Genomic DNA, 19,125 nt, shown 5'->3' on the forward strand with positions numbered 1-19,125 from the left:
AGCAGAAAGCCACCCGAAACCCTGGCACATTTCCAGCCCGCGCCGTCCTCTGGGCCCTGCAGACAACCGGGCCGCGTCTGGCCTCCGATAATAGAGGGGCAGCAGGTAAGCCTTCCTGGCGCCATGTGTGGCCAGGCTCCTCTCTGAAGCCTCATTGCAGACCTCAGGGACAGTGTGGCCGGGCTGCGTCCTTGTTGAGTCTCCATCTTTGCCCATGATCCTTTTAGTCCCCTGAGGCTGAGCCGTGCTCAGGGTTAAGGATAAAATATGAATAAAAGCAGCTCCCACTCTCAGGCCGTCTTGCCGCTTGATGCCTAGAAGTCCAGGTCTTCTTGGTGGAAGCCATCTGTCCCGGGCCCCGCCCCCGCCGGGGCACTCGGGGAGCTTTGGGGGGCCTTCTCCTCATTGCCTTCGCCACAGTCTCTGCCTGACCCCTGCTCTAGAGTCTCTGGGTCTGAAGGGGGCTCCTCATGCTCAGAAGTGGAACTCTCCAGATACATGGCGGTGACTTTTTCCTCTGCAGGTGGCTCTGACTCGGCCCCAGTGTCCCCGGGGTCTCCGCCTGCCTGAACTTCCTCTGAGCCTTTCTGGGAGACCAGGGAGCAGTTGCCCAGGGTGAAGGTTCTGGAGGAGCAGTCATGGGTTTGGGGGTCTGGCCCCGGGTGAGGGGTGTCCTCACTTGGGGCAGGTGACGGTGGGGTCACCTCTTGGTCTGTGATGCTGTTTTCAGAAGCCTCCCTTCTCTGTCCCTGTCCCGGGCTAGCTAGAGGGCCACCTTCTTCCTCACCTTGACTTCCTCCCGCGGACTCCAGCCGCCTGCCTCCTCCAGCTTCCTGGGCCTCTGTGGCATCGACACCGTCACCAGGTCCTCCTGCAGCCTCCGAGGTGTCCCCCTCCCCAGAGTGCTCACACATGGCTCCTTCCTTCTCAGTCACAGCCTGCTCCGGCTGCTCAGCCTCCTCCGCGGTGCTGCCATGGCGGCTGTGGGCTCTCCCGGCCTCTGCGTCCCCCACCTTCTCCTGGTAACCAGCCTCCTCGGCCTCCTCTAGCTCAGCGTCTTCGTCTCTGCTGGGCCGCTGGCTCCCCTCACCCTCACTCTCCTTGCCCACCGTGGGTCCCAGGTCCTGACTCCCATCAGCTCCCTGGACAGACCCGGCTCTTGCGGGGATGTCCCGAGGCAGCTCTGTCCCTGTCTCCTCGGGGGCCCGCTCCTCCGCCTCTCCATCCGTACCCCCTTCTTTCTTCTTCTGAAGATTTTGCAGAATTTGCCGTAGGTCGAAGGCCTTTTTGATAGGTGCACTGGAGGCCCCTGGGGTGTCCTTTGGAGGCACAGGGGACACTTTCTTCCTAATGCAGGCCTCACAGGGACAGAACTCGTCTTCCTCAGTCTCCCCACGTGGCAGGTCCCCTAGGGCTTCGTGGAGGGTGGGCCGGTCCTCCAGGGTGAAGGAGTGGAGGGCCCGGGCATAGGTCTGCTCAGAAAAGGCCAAGAGGTTGTGCAGACCCTGGAGGCGACGCCGGCGCTGCTCCGTTTGCAGGGACGCTTGTCCCCTGAGGACCTCCCTGGGTGGCCCCAGGGCCATCCTCCCAGTCCGGCTCTCTATCTTCTGGAGTTCTTTGTCAGTGCTTTCTTGGAGCCGGAGGCCTATGTCCTGCTCTAGCTCGGCCACCATCTGGTCCAGCAGAGGGTTGTCCTGCAAGTCCCAGCGGGCGCGGAGCTCGGCAGTGGCAGTAGCCAAGTGCTTCATGAAGGCCTTCTCTATCTTCCTCAGCAACTTGGACACCCAGGTGGGGTCAGGCTCCAGAAACACTCTGTGGGCCGCAGATGCACTGGACTCCCCAGTCCCTGGGGTGAACCTGGCCGGGGCTTGCTCACAGCCCAGCACATCTGCTCTGGACAGCTCTTCCAAGCTGGACTTTGATGTGGGGCCAGTTTGACGCTCACTGGCATTGGAGTCCCTCTCACTGAGAGGACGAGGAGGGCATTCTGCGGATTCCTCTGCGCTTCCTGGGGGACACAGCCCTGCAGAAGCAGAGTCTCCTCCTGCTTCCTCTTCCGGCACCCCCGGGTCTCCCAGTGTGCCTTCCCCACCTGGTGACTCCTCCCCGCTGACTCCGGCTTCTTCTAGGAGCCCCGCCTCCTCGACGCCCTCTTCTGGGGGGCTTTCTGTCTCTTCTGTTTCTTCTGATTGCGCCTCCGCTTCCTGCAGCGTGTTTCCAACAAACCCTTCGGGGTTGTTGTCTGATTGCTCCAGGCCATCGCCCAGCATCTGCTCCCCGAGGCCGCCTCCTTCTTCCCCGCTGGTGGCACAAGCGCACACCTGGGAGCTGGGAGAAGCTGGGAGACCACTTGGCTGCGGGGTTCCCAGGTCCTCCAGGTGCCCCGAAGTTCTGGAATCAGGCCTCTGGGAGATTTCCAGGGGCAGCTCCGTCCTCTCGGGGACCAGGGCACCATCCGTGGCACAAGGCACGCTACCCTCCCCGGAGCCTCCGGAGCCACTGCTGACGTCCACACCCGAGGAAGAGGTGGGCGTGAAGTTGTCCGTCACCTGCGGGGCCTGTAGTGAAGTGAGGTCCCCAAGACTCAAGTCCAGCATGCCTCGCCCAAGGCCACACCCTGGCCACAGGGTCTGGGAGATGTTCAGCAGCTCCTGGTAGCGCGCTGAGTGTGTGGGTCTCACTTTGCCAGCAGGAGACCCAAGATCCTCATCAAAGAAGTGGAGCCGGGCGAGGCAGGCAATGAGGTCACCTGCCAAGCGGCGGAGCCGCCTGGCCTCAGCACTGGACACCTCTGGCAGGCTGCTGGGTCGGCCGTGCTTGGAGCCCATCAGGGCCTTCATGATCTGCATGGAGGCAGAATCTCTGCCCGGAAGGACACACGGGCTCATGCCATGGCCCACAGTAGCCCCTTCTCCCACTCCAGCCTCCGACACAGCCTTGGATGCCTGGCCCGGAGCTGTACCTTGATGAGAACCGTCTCCTGGCTTGGAGCCCGCGTCACTGGTTCCTGGAGGGGTTCTGTCTGGCTCATGGGTACCCCCTTCCAGGGCCTGCCGTCCAGCCTGAGCCTGTTCCTCAGTGCTGCTCAAAGAGTGATCCCCTTCAGGGTCCTCCCGGGGGCCTTCTGGGATGTTGCTGACCACACCTGTGGCCTCGGCCACCATCTCATGCCTCATGTGCAGGGGCTCTTCTGGGATGTTGTCCAGCCATTCGCGGACCATGGCATCCGGTGAGGAGTGGGGCAGATCATTGGGCGTCATGGTGCCATCTTCCCGAGGCTCCTCAAGGCCACCCCCATTGCCAGAGCTGGTCCCCAGCAATACACTCTTGGGCCCAGAACCAGGGCTGGTCCTGCCTGCCACCATGACTCTTGCCCCCATGGTCCCTGACTCAGGGCCAGGGGACAGCCCCCTCTCCACCTGGAGTTTTTCATCCCCCAGCCTGCTCCTGCTTGGCCCCCCGTCAGCCCTTTGGTGGTCACTGCTGGTGCTACTGCTACTTGTTGGGTGCTTCCTGGGGCAGGGCCGGCCCCTGGGAGGAGTGGGGCAGTAGCGACTGCACACCCAGCAGGCTTCAGAGAAGGGCCCCCAGGCAGCCTTCGCTTGCTCACTGGGGCTCCCCTGGACAGGGGAGGACCCAGTCTGTGGGCAGCAGCAGCTTTTGTGGGCTCCTGGCTCTTCTCCCTCGGGACATCCAACTGGCAGAGCCAAGGGCAAGGAGGGCTCTAGGGTGTCCTCTGCCTGGTCCCCCAGACTGCCACCCCCTTGCAGGGGCTCTGGGGAGCACACCTTGCCCTCGGTGTCCCCCGCCAGTTCTGCAGCACAGTCTGAGTTACTCAGGAGTGTGGTGCTGGCACTGCTGGCCTCTGGTAGGTCCTGGGAATCCAGAGAGCCAGGGACGGATGGTCCTAGGTCCCTGGAGGCCTGTTTTCTGGTGCTGGATGAGTTCTGAGAAAGCGGTGGCCCTGGACCACCTGGGCCAGCCCTGGGCATCTGTAAGGCTGTGGGGGAGTCTGGCAGGCAGTGGGTGTCCCTGCAGTGGTGACACGGCCTGGCACGGCCTCTCTGGACCACGCCGGCAGTACCAGGTGAGGACACTGCGCTAGACGGGCTCTGCCGCTTCCTCCTCCCCAGCTGGGCAGGGGCGTGAGCGAGAAGCCGGGGACAGCCTCCCTCTGCATCCCAAGAGTGGGAACGGCCTAGAGCCAGCGGTGGCCCCGTCACGGGTCCCTCCGTGGCCTGCTGGTGTGTGGTGCCCTGTTCACACTGCTCTGCTTGCGAGTCCCCGTCGCTCAGAGGTGAGAGACTCCTGGTGGGAGCATCAGTGCTACTGCCCTGGGAGCCCTTCTCCCGGGAAGTCCTGACCCTCACTGGGCTCAGGCAGCCCTCATGCTGGCCATCCCACTTGCTGGACTCCTCATGAGGCCCGGTACTGGCCAAGGAGTCAGAAAGGGCTCCCTTTGCACCTGGGATCCCTGGTCCCGAGCAGCCATGTTGTCCTTGGCCACCCAGCTCTGCTTCCCCTGGGCAGGAGCCCTCACCAGCCTCCCTCTCATCCCCATACTGGGAAGCAGCTGTGGAGGCTGGACATGGGCTGTCACTGCCCACGTCACCCTCGGGGGTCCTGGGGCTGCAGGAGTCTGGCTCGGAGCCTTCCGCATGTCCGGCACTAGAGGAAGGGCTGACGCTGTCCCTGCTTTGTCTTTCCCTGTTCCTGGCCCCTCTACTCCAGCGGCCCCTGCACTGAGAGAGCTGGGCCGGCCCTGACCTCCTCCCTTCACCCTGGGGGACATACAGGGGGTTCCTCCAGATCTCGAAGCTCGGCCGTGGCTGCTGGCCTCCATCAAACGCTCCCTGATGTCCTGCCTCGCAGGGACCCGGTCTCTGTGCCCCTGACTTTGAGAAGCCCCACGGGTGGCCCCCCCATCGGCAGCAGAGGGGGCTCCCCTCCCCCAGGACGGGGCCCTCCCCGCTGGCTGCCGTGAGGGTGCTGGCCCTTCCCGCCCTGTGGGACCACAGCAGCGTCTCCTCGCCCAGGAGGTGCAGGCGGACCTTCATCTCCACAGACAGGCTGCCGTCCTCGTTCATGCAGACCTTCTTCTCCACGTTGTCACCAGCCAGCAGCGGGCCAGACGTGTCCTGAGGGTGCCTGTCGGGGGCACCATGCAAGGATGCTGAGGGGTCTCTGAGACCAGACAAGGAGAACTGTGACGGTCTGCTGCTGGCCGTGGACCTCAAATGGATCACGCTCTGCTTGGCCTTGGGCCCCCAGCAACCTGGCGTGCAGTGGAGAGCAAGAGGAGAGAGAGGGCAGTGAGCCAGCGGGGATGACGCGGAGGGCACCCGCCGCCTCCCCACTGCACGAAGGGAGTCAGAGCTGCCCACGGGAGCCTGCGGAACCTGGCAGGAAGAACAGAGAAGGGTCCCAGCGACCTGTTGGACCACTAGGGGGTCCCCAGAGGAGGGGCAGCAACATGACAAGTCATGAGCTGGACTCATGAGGAGTCCAGAGAGGGGGGTGGCCAGCATGAGGGGCCTGCCTGAGCCAGGCAAAGGCCAGGACGTCCCAGGAGAAAGCCTCCCTGAGCGGCAACCCTGATGCACCACCAGGAGTCCACCTTCCACACTCCTGGCCACCAGCTGGGTGGCTTTGGGCAGAACTCTTTCCTGAACTGTGAGAGAAGCAGAACTGCACAGGTCCGAGAGGCTTGCTCTGAGGATGTGCGTGTGGCCAGCCATGCATCTAAAGCCACCAGTACGGAGCCAGCAGGGCTGCAGGGGTCAGTGCTGGGCTCCTAGCTGCAGGCCAGGAGGCACCTCAGCACACTGCCGCCTGCAGCCCGACTCACACTGGAAAAGGCTCTGCGATTACCTGTGGTGATTGATTTCACCCTTATCAAGCCCTTGGGCTGATAAATGACGGCCAGGAAGGGTCCCGATGCACACTATCAGGCCCTGGTCACCCAGCCTGCACCCCGTCCAGGAAAACAAGAAGGAGCCAGTGAGGATAGAAAGTGGCCCCGGGGAAGAACGGGCCCACTGAGGGATTTTTCCTCTCATCTCCTGAGCTAGGCGTGGTGACAGGGCAGGGCGGGCAGAGGCTGAGCCCGTGGCCAGCCTGGCAGACCCTGTGAGCACATCTGGGCACATCAGGGAAGCCCAGGGCTCCTCTGAGAGGGGCCTGGGCTGATGCCTTGTGCCTCTAGCCCAAGCATGGCATGGTCACTGACGGCCCCAGGGTCGGTGTTTTCTTAGTTTACTTGTTAAGGTTTGCTCGTCATCAGTCCAGTCATTTGGGTTTGATTTTTTATTCACCTCTGTTCATCATGCCTTTTAAGTGGTGTGATGTTTGATAACAGAGCCTCGGCCGTGACCCATGCAGGCGTGTGACCTCTGGTCAGGGTTTTTCAGTGCTAGTGGCCCCGCTGCAGGCCGCCCGCTGCCTAAGACAGCCAGGGCTCTCAGAGGATTCGAGTATCTGCACACACCAGGCCCTTTCTGCCGTGAGGCCAGGCCCACTGTGTCCCTCGGCAAGTTCTTTAGACCCTAGAAACTTCCAGCTCAAGATTTCCTAATTCCTGTTCCTTTAAATACCTCATCCCGCCTTCTCCCATCCCCATAAAATGCTCAGCCCAGTTAAGGTTGGCAATTAAGAGAAGGACAAAGACTCAAGAACCGAGGCCAGGGGGCACCTTTCCCCAGGTGCCTGGAGGTAGCTGCCCAGCCCTGCCAGCCCACCACGCAGTGCAAATCAGATTGGAGCCTAAAGCAAACTCACTGTGTTTGTTCCTTGAAGTCATCCCAGATAAAGTCTCAGTCTTGTTTTTCTGGGCGCTTTCCAGAGCTGGAGGTCTGAAGGCCTCGTTCCCAGCACACACCAGCGTGGAGGGGCCGCGCAGCAGGGCCTGCAGGGAGTCCACCTGCAGAGGACAGCATGAGCAGAGACCTCGATGCAGAGACCCCCTGCTCGGGGGCCACAGGGGGGAAGGATCAGCCTTTCAGCCCTTCCTGACATTTGTTCATCATACCAGAGCGGCGCCTGCCACCCCCAGACGCTCCCTGCTGGCCAGGCACTGGTACCTCCCACGTGGCCTCCACTCTAGCTCTCCCTCCACCAGGTGTGAGCCTGCTTTGGAAGGAAAGAAGGTCGGAGCCCTCAGGCTTCTACCCTGCCCACACGTCCACCCTCCAGAGTGTGTTTCCTAACGCGGCTGCCGCAGAAAGCCCTCCAGCCCCAAGTAGAGCTGGACTCGACATCCCCCCCCCCCCGCCCCGGTTTTCCCAAGCAGAGTCCTCTCTGGTGTCTGACCTGAGTTTTCTAGGGTAATCTGAGTCCATTGCCTCTGCCTCTGCCCAAGTGGAGTGGAGGGGGCAAAGAGCTGCTCGCCCGGCAGCCCTCGCTGCCTCCGTCCCGCAATGGTACCAACCACAGCATGCCCCGCCCTCTCCTGGGTCAGAGCTGAGCAGGTTGGAAACAGCCCCCGCTTTAAAAACAATCTCACCTGGCCCCAGAGGCCCCTGCACCTCCGAGTGTTTGCACTCTTGCTGCCATCACTAGCTGTGTCAGGGGACTTATTTCATCTTTAAAGGGCAGAATATGTTCTTTTTCATTTTCTCTAATTAGAAGAGTTTACTCTCATTAGCAAGGGAATGACAGAGAACTCTTAGTCTCCCCCCAAATGACACCAATTTCTTATACTCCAGATCGTTCAGCCCAGTTAATTAGACGTGTGTTTTCAACTTCTAGGTGCATTTCTTCTTGGATTTAGATTTCTAGTCCATCTCAAAACTACAGACATGAGCCAGGTCTTTCAGCTTATAGATGGAGCCGGACGCCTAGGAAAACACTTTCCAGGAGAGCAGACAAACTGAGATCTGAATGGTGCTTTCACCCCTGGGGGCGAGTGGAATCTAGAGTCTGTGAACAAAAGGGCATTATCAGGAGCTCATCCAGCAGAGGACCCCAAAGTGAAGTCATGACAGCCTTCCCTGGGGTGTCTACAGAAATGCTAACAGCTCTGCCCTGAGTCTGCTGAACATATCCTAATAACTCTTTTTTACATATTTTGTGTCTGTTCTCTCCCTCACTAAACCCTCCAGAGTGTGAGCTAACCCAAGGTACCCAAGGTAGGGACTTATTTTTCGTGGTCTCTGTACGTGGCACATGCCAGGACGTGGTAAGTCCTCAATAATTCAAGAGCATTTTTGCATTATGACTTTGAAACCACGGATGCTGGTGCTGCCCTTTGTCAGCTGTGCAACTTCAAACAAATTACTTAGCCTCTGTGCCTCGTTTTCCTTTTCTATCCAAAGGGGATAATAACATTAGCTGTCCCTGGGTGTGTGTGTGGTGGAGGCTAGGCTCTGGACCAGGCCATCTCTGAAACACCCTCTCTAGGCTGCTCTCCAGAATGCTCAGGAAGCTGGGAGCTTCCAGATCTCCCGTGCAGCTAGGGCTCTCCTCATGAATCCGTCCCTTTCATTGGATGCCCAAGACAGGGAACATGGCAGCAAAGCAGAGGTCACCTTCTTTCACCTTTTGACTTGCCGGCAAGCAACAGGCACAGAGAGGCTGAGCCGCAAAGATGGCAAAAGTGACACTCATTATTTCAGTGCCCACTCACCAGCTCCTGAGCATCGACAGACAACTGTGACCCATCACCCTCCCCAGGCTGGGTCCCAGAGATGGAGGGGTAACACTGAACCCAGTCATCCCAGTGACACCCAATGGTCCAATATGCAGACTGTTAGAGATCAGTTTGGTGATATTCTGGAATCTTCTCCAGGAATGCAGCCTGGGCTCCTCCAGCCTCTCAGTGACTCGCCCTCGGTGCAGAACTCCTCCCTACGTAAGATACCGAGAGGGGACTCTTTCCTGTGCCGAGCCACAGCTGACAGAGTGTGTTATCAGAGGTGTTCGAGGGACTAGGCCCTCAGGAAGAGAATCTGGGGTTAGTTATCTGGCCTGGTTGGATTCGAAGGTGATGATAAACTGGTGACAAGGGGACATGGTAGCCCATGGCACACAGTGACAAAGTAGGTACTTAAGTGGTGACCTTGAGTGGTAGAAGTGGTGTACTGAGAGCAGGACTGTGGCTGCCCTGGCTGCCACAACAGAGTCGTCGGGAGACTAAGCAGGACTGAACAGGGGGCATGCTGCCTTGAGCCTCAGAATTGGCAGCTCCACCTCTAAACCCTCCTCTGAGGACAGCGCGAGGGCTTGGGAGCTTCCACAACCACTGCCAAGGATCTCTCTTCTCTTGTAGCCAAAACTCAGATGCAGAAACTGGTTCTGCTGGAACACAGCTGACTGGGGCCCGGCAGCCCATGGAGCTGCAGAGCCGGTGTCGGGGCAGCGCTCCTTCACCAGGAGGAAGACACACTCGGGGTCAGGCTCAAGAAGAGTGAATGGAGGTGTGACTAGGTTGCTTGGGCAGGTGGCTCCCACTCGCAGTTCACCTGCGCCTGTGGCAAAGCTGCCTCCCCTCAGCACACACCTGGGGCTTCCTGGGGAATTCCCTAGGACCAGTTCACTGAAGAACAGGTTGGGTTCTGGGTCCCAGAATACGGCAACCTGGCCGGAGGTGGTGTGGCCGCATTACAGACCCACGCAGCCTCACGAAGGGCAATGAGGAAGGAAAGGCAGGGGATTTGGTTGACTATCTTCCTGGAAGGAGAAATGGCAAGAGGCTCTCTGCCACTTATGGGCAGTGGTTGTCGGTACAATCTGACAATCAGGGACTTGGGGAGGACTGGAAAACTGGTGGTGAGGAAGTGCAGAGAAGGATCTGTGAAAGGATCTTTCAGGATCCGCCCAGAGGGAGAGAACATGGTGCCCTGCTTGTTCATCAAAGAGTGATGATCATCACGTGGACAAGTTGACCTGCACAGTGGAGCCCGGTGCCCTCCTTCTTCGGCTCCCCAGGCATGCTCCGTCAGCTCCTGCACAGAGTGGCTGAGTCACACAAAAGAGGATGCGAGCTCCACTTGGTCCACATAGATCTGGCTGCCACATTCTCTCAGGGCTGGGTCTGCCAGGAGCAGAGACCCAGGCTAACCTCATGCTCTGCATCATACCCCGAGGGACTCAGCCAGCCACCTGGTGGGGAGCTAAGGACACTGAGCTCCTGTCTAGGAGATGGCCAGCCACGTGTCATCACCGAGATGGACATTTATTTTGGATAGGTTTTGTGTCTTGTCCGTCATTCTTCCAGTATCCCTTTCTGTGGACTTAACCCCAGAGCACTTCCTCCCAAAGAACTGATTTTATAGTAAAGACTTGGACAGGGCTTCACCCCAAGGAATTCACTGTGTGGCAGGTGGTATATGCCACCGCCCCAGAGCACCTGTAGCATGGGAACAGCGAGACAGTTTCTGGAAGACTCCATTTGGGAGCCATCTGGGAAGCGTCCCCTGAGGTATTACCTTACAGGATGTCGACAAGTGCTTCAAGAGCAGACTGCAGACACCTGGGGACTACGGGCAGGAAGTGAGAGTGGCTCCCCGCCCTGGTACACCTGTGAATCAGGTGCCCTTCTTTGCACCTGTGGCTGCAAACATTTTGCTTCCCATCCCAGCAACTTGGGCATCTGCTGGCTGGGAGGCCCCAGGACCCAGGAGAATCCCCCCTGGAGTCACATGGCGGCTCCATGAGCTGAAAGTGGAGACCGCCACCTGGGTGTGTGGAGTTGCCCATGACGATGAGCCGACAGGCAACTAGGGGGCTCCCGTGTGGGGTGCGGTGGGTGGTTATCGTCAAGGGCAAGGAGGTCACCGTTACACAGAATCTGTTGGGGTGCCTGTCTGGGGCTGCCCGGACAGGGAGAGAAGTCAACACAGCCGCGGCAGCCGCGTCCAGGAGGAGCTCTGAGGCTCAACCTCAGAGCGTGGCTCCCTCTGCCAAGTACGCCCTGGTGGGAGCAGAAGGAGCAAGGATGGGGAGTGGAGGGATTTTAAATACCAACAACAGCCTCGTGAGACAAAGCTCATCTCCTTCCCACCTCTGCCAAGTAACCATATTAGGTCTATCTATATTAACCAATTTCCTACTTTTTGCTATCAAATTATTAACACCACTTTAACTAAGGTATTTTGATGGGCATGGACTTCAATAGATCTAACATAAAGGATGCCATGTGGGTTGTGGTTGAATTTGAAACAGGGGTACAGTAGGGGGTGACTTCAGGAGAGAATATAAGCATGATTTTGATTGCTCTGAACTCTCATGGAAGGAGGCTGCCGAGAGGACTGGGAAGAAAATCAAGAGTGTGCCAAGCAGGAGCCTGGCTCTTGCTAAGTGCTCGGGAAATGGCTCTGGAGATGTGGGGAGCAGTTCCTGCTCCACCAGAGGCCTGGCTGGGGCCTTCCCGCTGTCCATCTGTGGGTAGCGTAGAGCAGTCAGGAGGAGCCTCCCGTCCCATCTGTGTTCTGACCTGAGGTCCGGAGGCTTTGTTAAGGAAATATGGCCCGACAGCCTACCTTCTTCCCACTGGTGGTGTATATCTGCCTCACGGGGAAGCGCAGGAGATCCGAGGCTTTGCTGAGAAAGGCCACCAGGCTCCTGGTGTTCCTGTGGCTGAGAACCACCGTCTCCTGGAACCTGGGGTCCCTGTTCTTAACCAGCGTTATCCTCCTTGGGGCTCTAGGTCCTTTCCAGGAAGAGGATGCTCCTGGCACCTCCCGCCCGCCATCCAAGTCCTGGGACTGAAGAGCAGAGGGGCTCCTCCCCCGCAGCTGGCCCGGCCCACTGGGGGTCTTGGGGGGCTTTCTATCTGAGCAAAGGTAGCAGCCCCCATCTTGTAGCTGCTCCAGGGCACTGAGGCCATGCAGGCCCCGGGGTGTGGTGACGGAGCGCACCCCAAAGGAGAGAGGCACGCGCTGGGAGAGCTCGTCCATCAGGGCACTGAAGGTCTTGAAGCTGCGCTGGTGCACGGCCAGGCGAACTCCTGCGAACCGCGCATCCCCGCGCTTGAGGAAGGTTATCTTCTTGGCAGGTGGGACATGGGTGACAGAGGGCAGGAGGCACTGCGGGTGATTTGGGCCCTGGGTGTCCCTTGGAGAGCTGCTCATGACGCGGAGGCCCAGACAGCTGAAATGGCAAAGGAAGAGGGAGTCAGGGATTTTGTTGTCTGTGTCTCCTCTTCTTTATCGAGGGGCTTCCTACCCACTCCAGACTGGGCACCCCACCGGGCAGAGATGACTAACCCCTTCAGGTTGGGCAAAAGGACAAAGGTTTGGCATTGGACAGGTCACCCATGTGGCCCGGGGGGAATGACGCCATCTGGTAGGGGCAGCCCACCCCCACTGTGACTGCAGCTCCGGTTTCACGCAACGCGATGGTGAACTTGAGTTGATGCAGACGCAGCACCCGGCCTGGAGCGAGTGCCAAGTCTCTGTTCCCTTCTTTCCTCTTGCAGCCTTTCCACCCCCTTCTGCCAGCCCTGGACTTTGAACAGGTTAGTGGTCCGTCTTGGTCTTGAAACAGAGTAAGATCTCGGGGCGAGGAGTCAGGGGACCAGCTGGCATCCCCCTCTCCTGTGGCCTGGAACCCCACCTCCCTGGACCCTGTCCAGCTGCAGAGTGGGAGGGCTGGAGCAGAAGGTGCTGGTCCCAGTCCCTTGGGACAGTGGAGTAGACAAGGGGCCCTGAAGCTCTTTCTGTGACCCCAAGAGAAGCACCCCTCGAAGCCCTGAGTGTTCCTCCCTGGAGAGTGCTGCTTGCCGCCTCTCACTCCACCAAGTCCTGGCACCTGCCTGATGAGGCCTGTGGGTGAGCTTCCAGCCCACTGGGAAGGAGATAGGCCAGGCCAGCCGTGTAGGGTCAAGGCCATCCCTGCCCTGTCACACCCTGGCAGGGGAGCCCAGTGCCTCACACAGGACTCTGTGAAAGCCTCCCGCACGCCTCTCCTGTCCCAGGTCACGTGCTCTGCTCCACGCACCTGCAGTCAGGCTGCCTGAAACCCAGCTTCCGGGTTCCCCAGGATCTACAGAAAAGGCCAGGCCTTGCCCAAGGTTCAAGGGCTTCTCCCACAGGCCACCTCCCCCAGCCCCCTTGTTTCCTTCCAACCCCAGGGTCCTTCTGTGTGGCCCACCCTTTAGCGTCCCACCATGGGGTGAGCCCTCCTGGGAACCCCCAGCAGGTCCTCGTTCCGAGCTGCACCCTCTGTTCCACTCCACCTTGGCAGGACCTGCCTTCTTCCTAGCACCCACCCCTGCGCTGGCCCAGGATGGGGCCCGGGAAATGCACACTGAGAGCCCCTGTCGGCAAGCTGGCCGCTTTAGCTGTCAGAAGAGGAGCATCCCAGCTGCCAGGCAGTTCAGCGTCACAGTGTGACCCTCACTGATGTGCCCACTGAAGGGGACAGTCTCCCCTCTGCAGCTGTCGACGCGCACAGACGGCTACTGGGACCATATTTCCTCTCGTCCATCTCCCCTCCATTTAGCTCCTGGAGGGAAAGAACTCCTTAATTTCAAAATTTGGGTGTACAGAAAGGACTTGCAGCCCTCCCTCATCTCTGGCACGGCTCTATAATTAGCTTCCTCGACCTCCTGTGTCCCCACTGATCCCTGCAAGCTGCTCTGTTTAGGCCTCCTCACGTCCTGCCCCCGATCAGGTGCCTCGAGGATTAGCCCTCAGGGACAGCTTTTCTTCCCACTTGATTTTATCTCCATTTGTGACTATGAGCATCCTTCTCGGCCCTTCCTAAGGGACCCAGAGGGAAAGGAAGCATGACAGTCCCGAATGCCATCATGTCACCCAGCATCATCATGTCCTCCAGCAGGCTGTGTCCCCTAACACCACCATGTCCCCCAGGATGCCAGGACTTCTCCTGCTGCCCACCCCTGCCTTGCACAGAGGTCCTGGACTGAGACCTCGGGGACAGCAGCTCTGCTGAGCGTCCAAGGGCAGACCTGGCCTGGGGCTGAGGCCAAGGCCCTCCGTGGGCCTCGACGCTCCGGGTCCCAGCCACCCTGTCCTCTGGCGTTCTTCTAGAGCATAATCTCTCTCCCAACTGGAATTTCTGATCTTCAACTGGATTTTGGGAATAAAAAGAGACATGTGAGCTGAGGGATCCTAAATACCAAGAGCAGGCTGAGAGCAGCTGGGGTGCCCTACAGAGGTGACCAAGCACGCAGCCTGAGGAGTGGTGGGCAGTCCTGTCTGCCCTCCTGATCAACGTGCCCGCACTTGTGTGACTTACACACTCACACCCATCCACACTCACTCACACACACTCACTCCTCCCACAGGCACACACTCATAGATGTGGATGGAGATGACTCCATCCACACTTGCACACACTCACACCCATGCACACTCATACCTATCCCCACACACACATGCACACACATGTCACCATGTATTTAGAAGCACACGTGTTCAGAGGGGATTTCAGGCCCAGGAGGCCTGGAGGAGCACGGCTGGCTGGCGGCCCCGGCCTGGGGAGGTTGTGCGTGTGCGAGCAACACACTGCACGTGGCAGGCAGAGGTGGCACTGACCTCCAGCCTCATCAACACAGAGACAGGCAAAGCCTAGTCCCTGCAGAGTCACCTGCAAGTACAGCCTTCTCTTGCGGCCAGGGGACAGGAGACCAAATGGGGAAGGTTTTCCTCTCTGAAGAGGCTTACGGAGCCAAGTCCTCCACCCTGAGACCACCTGCCTCGTGGGTTACGTGGTCATTCACTCATGTATCTACTTTTCTTCAGCCTCTACCCTGGGTCACAGGAATGACCCCCAAGATATGGCTTCATCTGCTGCATCGCCACATTCTAGTGTGACAGTGGACATGCTCATGCACACTACTGTAACAATCCAGACCCCACATGCAGAGCATGTTAGAAAGCAGGGAGAGGGCGAGTCAGGGAGGCCTCTGGGAAGAGGTCACGTGGAGGCTCCAGAGAGAAGACTGCAGGACAGTGTGGAAGAGGCTAGGACAGGCTCGACACAGAGATACGGCCTTGGCACCGCCACTGCCTGCCTGGGGTGGGTGGGTGGTGGGATGGTGGGGGAAGGTTTGACGCTCCCCAAGAGCCAGACCCACTGGATAGACTCAGTGCAGACCTGCAGCAAAGTGCGCCAACCCCAAATGTGAACTTCCCAGGAACAGGAGCAAACACTCCTCTTCACTTTCACTTTTTTTTAGTGGGGGGGGGGGGCAGGGATTGAATTCAGGAGCATTCAGCCACTGAGCCCCGTCCCCAGCCCTATTTTGTATTTTATTTAGAGACAGGGTCTCACTGAGTTGCTCAGCACCTTGCTGTGGCTGAGGCTGGCTTTGAACTTGTGATCCTCCTGCCTCAGCCTCCAGAGCCACTGGGATTTCAGGCGTGCCCCAAGGCGTCTGGCTCCCTTCACTTTAAGGACCTGAACTGGGAAGCTGCCATGTGGGGTGGAAGGAGCCTACAGTGTGGGCACAGGAAGCCTCAGCAGCAAGCGCTGGCCTGTTGCAGAGGCAAAAGTCGGATCTGAGTTAGGAAGGGGCTGGGGCTGGGGGCCGGGCCCCTGCCGGATCTCCAGTGCGTCATAGAGTCCACAGGGGCCCACTGGCCCATTCCTACCTGCCCACAGGCCTTCAGCTGCAGGACACAGCACTAACTACCAGCCGAACAGAACAGGGCACCATCCACTTCCCCTCCGGACCCCTCCCTTCAAGGCTCCTGTCTGGAGCAGGACAGGAAAAGGCAGCTGAGCTGGGAGGACACCTAGCTGGCTGGAGGGAGGGCGCCCACCTGCACTGGGCTCCTCTTCTCCCCCCCCCCCGTCAACCAGGCTGACCTCCCATCCCAGAAGCACCGCAGAGGGAGAAGACGGCGCTGCCTGCTGTGACTCCCACCTGGGCCCTATGGCCAGCAGAGAAGGGTGTGCAGAAGGGAGGTGCTGGCCCCTCCGGGTGCAAGGACTATGGGAAGAGAGGGCAGGGACGAAGGGACAGAGGGGAGCCTGGCAGGTGCTCCCCTGGTGCCCAGATCCTCTCCACTCCCAGCGCAGGGTGTGGCTGGAAAGCTGTGGCAGGTGTTTCTGGTGAGCACAGAGACGGGGCACCCTCCACTGGGGGGACCCAGGAAGCCAGGATGGCACCGCAGGGAGGAAGGGGCTGCAGAGGTGGGAGGGGCGGAGCCTGGGGAGGGGGAGGAGGAGGGGAGGGGAGGGGGAGCAGAGGGGTGCAGAGGCGGGGGGTTTCAGGAGGAAGCAGGAAGGCAGAGGCCTTCCAGCTGGGGGCAGGCAAGCAAAGAAAAACAGATTAAGGGGCAAAGGGAGAGAAAATAGAAGTCACAGGAAACGCTCAAGAGGTGGCCAGCCCCCGCGTAGGAGCTGGCAGGGCCTCGGAGGAAACGGTTCAGTTGGCAGCCGTCCTGGGAGGGGCTAGGCTGGAGCTAGGGGTGGGGGTGGCCAGCCGGGCAGCAAGCATGGCAGATTCAGGAAGGGACAGAGGGTGAGAGAAGTCTGCAGGCAGGGTGGAGCTGCAGTGACAAGGGACAGTGACACCAAGGCCAGGCCAAAAGGATGAGCAGGACGGGGGGGGGGTGGGTGACGGTGCGAGGCAGGTGGGTGTTACAGGTGGACCCTGAAAGAAGCCACAGGTGACATGGATGGCGTCAAGGCAGGGGACCATCTGGGCGGGGAACAAGAGCCACCATCACCAGTGGGGCACCAAGACCTCTGTGGGTCCCCACGGCTGTGTGGGTCCACGCAGGCTGCAGGGTCAGCACATCCTCAACACCACCTGCCAGCCATGCAGACTTGCTGCAGGTCGTAGGGAGCGCCATGAATTTAAGGACCAATCAGAAAGCCAGAGGGAAAATAGTGACAACCAAGACAGAGGGAGACCATTTACGGCAAGGTGTGACCCCATTTTCAAAGACATTAAAATGCCACAAACCCCAACCTGTGTGCATTAGTGCCTCCAGGCTGACCAAGAGCTTTGCACCAGTTGTACCCATTAAGGGACAGCAAAATGGTCCAGCCACTAAGGACAAGGATATGCAGGTCCTCAAAACATTACCTGGGCCATTACCCCACGACCCAGCAATGACACTTCTGGGTAAACCGCAAAGCGTGGAAGGAGGGACCAAAAGGAACGTCTCCATATCCACGTCTCTAGCAGCAGGTTCCCAGCAGCCAAGGCTGGAGAGACCCAGGGTGACCAGCAGGTGAGCCCAGGGGTGAAACGTGATCTACCATATGGTGACTACGGTGACGACGGCACACCGACACTTGCTGCATGAACGGGCCTCGAGGACGTTGTGCCAAGTGCAGTCAGCCACTGAAGGGAACGCTGGTGTGGCGGGCTGTGCCATAAGCCACTCCTGGCCTTCAGAGGACTCCTGAGAAGCCAACAAACCCATCAGCGCTTAGGACTTTCCAGGTAACGCCCCATACCCTTCAAACTACGGCAAAACCCTGGACAAGGGACCCTCCGGTCCTGTGAGCACGAGGCTCAGCACACATCTCAGGGACTGAGCCTCTGAGGCCACCCACAGATGCCCCCAGAGAGCGGCAGGGCCAGCAGACACCCTGCCGGTCAGAGAGGAGGGGTGCGATGGAGGGGAGGGCGCGGAGCTCTGGGCTGGCCGGGGCCCCTGGGGTGTGAGGAGGTGGCCTGGGAACACAGGCTCTCCTGTTCAGCTGTGGCCACCGGAGAAATCTCCCCAGTGACAGTCCCTGTCCCGTCTGGTGATAAAGGAAGGACTCCTCATGACAACTCAGGAAAAGACCTGGGGGAGGGGGGACAGAGAAACCTGATACTGACACAGGGAGTAGAATCCTTGGAAACTGGTCAAAAACAAAACGAAAACCAGGGTCAGAGGGTCTTCCTGCCCTGCCCCCCCACTTGTTGGTACTCTGCCCTGCCAAGGAAGCCGGCTGGCCGCTGGGGTCCTGCGCCCACAGGGCTTCAAACGCCCAGCGGGGCGTGCCGCCTCCTCTGAGCCCCCGAGAACAGGGGTACCTGGTTCACCTGGCACCCCAAGCTGGCACCATGTAAGTGCTTAGCAAATATTTGCTGAAGCTCAGGGAACCGTGCAGTGGGGACCATGAGGTTTTGGTCAAGAGAAGCCGGTTGGGGCTCAAGGTTTCAGAGGCCTGCCAGCCTGTGTGCAGAGCAGAGCCCTCTCCTGAGAATGTTTTTGTCATTTTGTCACCATGGGTCTCACGTGGGCGGTAGTGGCAGAGGGCACCTGAAAGGCCACCAGAGGATAGGTCCGTTGAGGGAGAAACGCGGTGGAGATGGGGCAGACCCCAGCCAAGGAGGAGGCTCAGGTGGGAGTGGGAGCGTCCCATCCCCACAGCCCATCTCTGATCTACCAAATGACCCCAGACCCCTGGCCGGACCACGGGGCATCCGAACAGACGGTGGGGAATCCCAATTTCCCTGCTTAGCTTGAGGTACACCTGGGCGCTTCTGTACTCCACAGCCCATCATTGGGACGGAGACAGGCATTCTAGAACATTCCACTTCAGCCTTCTCTCTCAGGGAAATTGCGGTCCTTGTGTCAGGTATGGCGCAGAAGAGCCGGAGAGGCAGACTTGGAACCTGGAGCTTGCTGGACACCGTCTGACCTCCAAGCTCAGTTCCCTTCCCATGCAGGGGGACAGTAGTGTCTCCCAGGAAGCTGAGATGGGATATGAAGCACCTTTCACACCGAGGACATCAAGATGAGAACTCTCTCCTTCAGCCTAACTCACCGCTGAGTCGTCAGCCACCGGCTGCTTCATTTCTTGGTTTACGAATCTCTTCCACCTGAACTTCAGGGCAGGGATGCCCGTGGCCACCTGAGCCCCTCTCCCACAGTCCTGCACCTCTGCCTCTCGTTCCCACGCGGACAGGTAGCTTGGGCAGCTGTCACCTGTGCAGGGCTTATCCTCCTACTAGACCAGAAGACAGTCAGGGCTGGGGTCACCTTGGCACAGCATCCTGGGGGGGCTCAGAACCTGTTTGTTGAGTGACTGTGAGTAGACATGAAGGCTCACTGGACACGACCCTATTGGCTCTTTTTATTTTCTTATATTTGTAGGTGGACAGCATGCCTTTATTTATTTAGTTTTATGTGGTGCTAAGGATCAACCCAGGGCCTCCCTCAGGCTGGGCAAGCGTTCTGCCACCGAGCTGCACCCCCCCCCGTTGGC

General features: G+C 59.3%; 1 protein-coding gene across 1 annotated transcript; it reads right to left on the reverse strand.

Moving 5' to 3' along the window:
* Positions 1-314: 314 nt before the first annotated feature.
* On the reverse strand, positions 315-12,068 carry Rp1l1 (RP1 like 1). The gene is made up of 4 exons (XM_071609324.1): positions 11,478-12,068; positions 6,778-6,919; positions 3,457-5,275; positions 315-3,351 (listed from the first exon to the last, which is right to left on the reverse strand). The coding sequence occupies exons 1-4, from the start codon at positions 12,066-12,068 to the stop codon at positions 315-317; spliced, it is 5,589 nt and encodes a 1,862-aa protein (XP_071465425.1).
* Between the last annotated feature and the right edge of the window lie 7,057 nt (positions 12,069-19,125).

The sequence above is a fragment of the Marmota flaviventris genome, chromosome 3, assembly GCF_047511675.1.
Source record: "Marmota flaviventris isolate mMarFla1 chromosome 3, mMarFla1.hap1, whole genome shotgun sequence".
NCBI classification, from domain to species: Eukaryota; Metazoa; Chordata; class Mammalia; order Rodentia; family Sciuridae; genus Marmota; species Marmota flaviventris.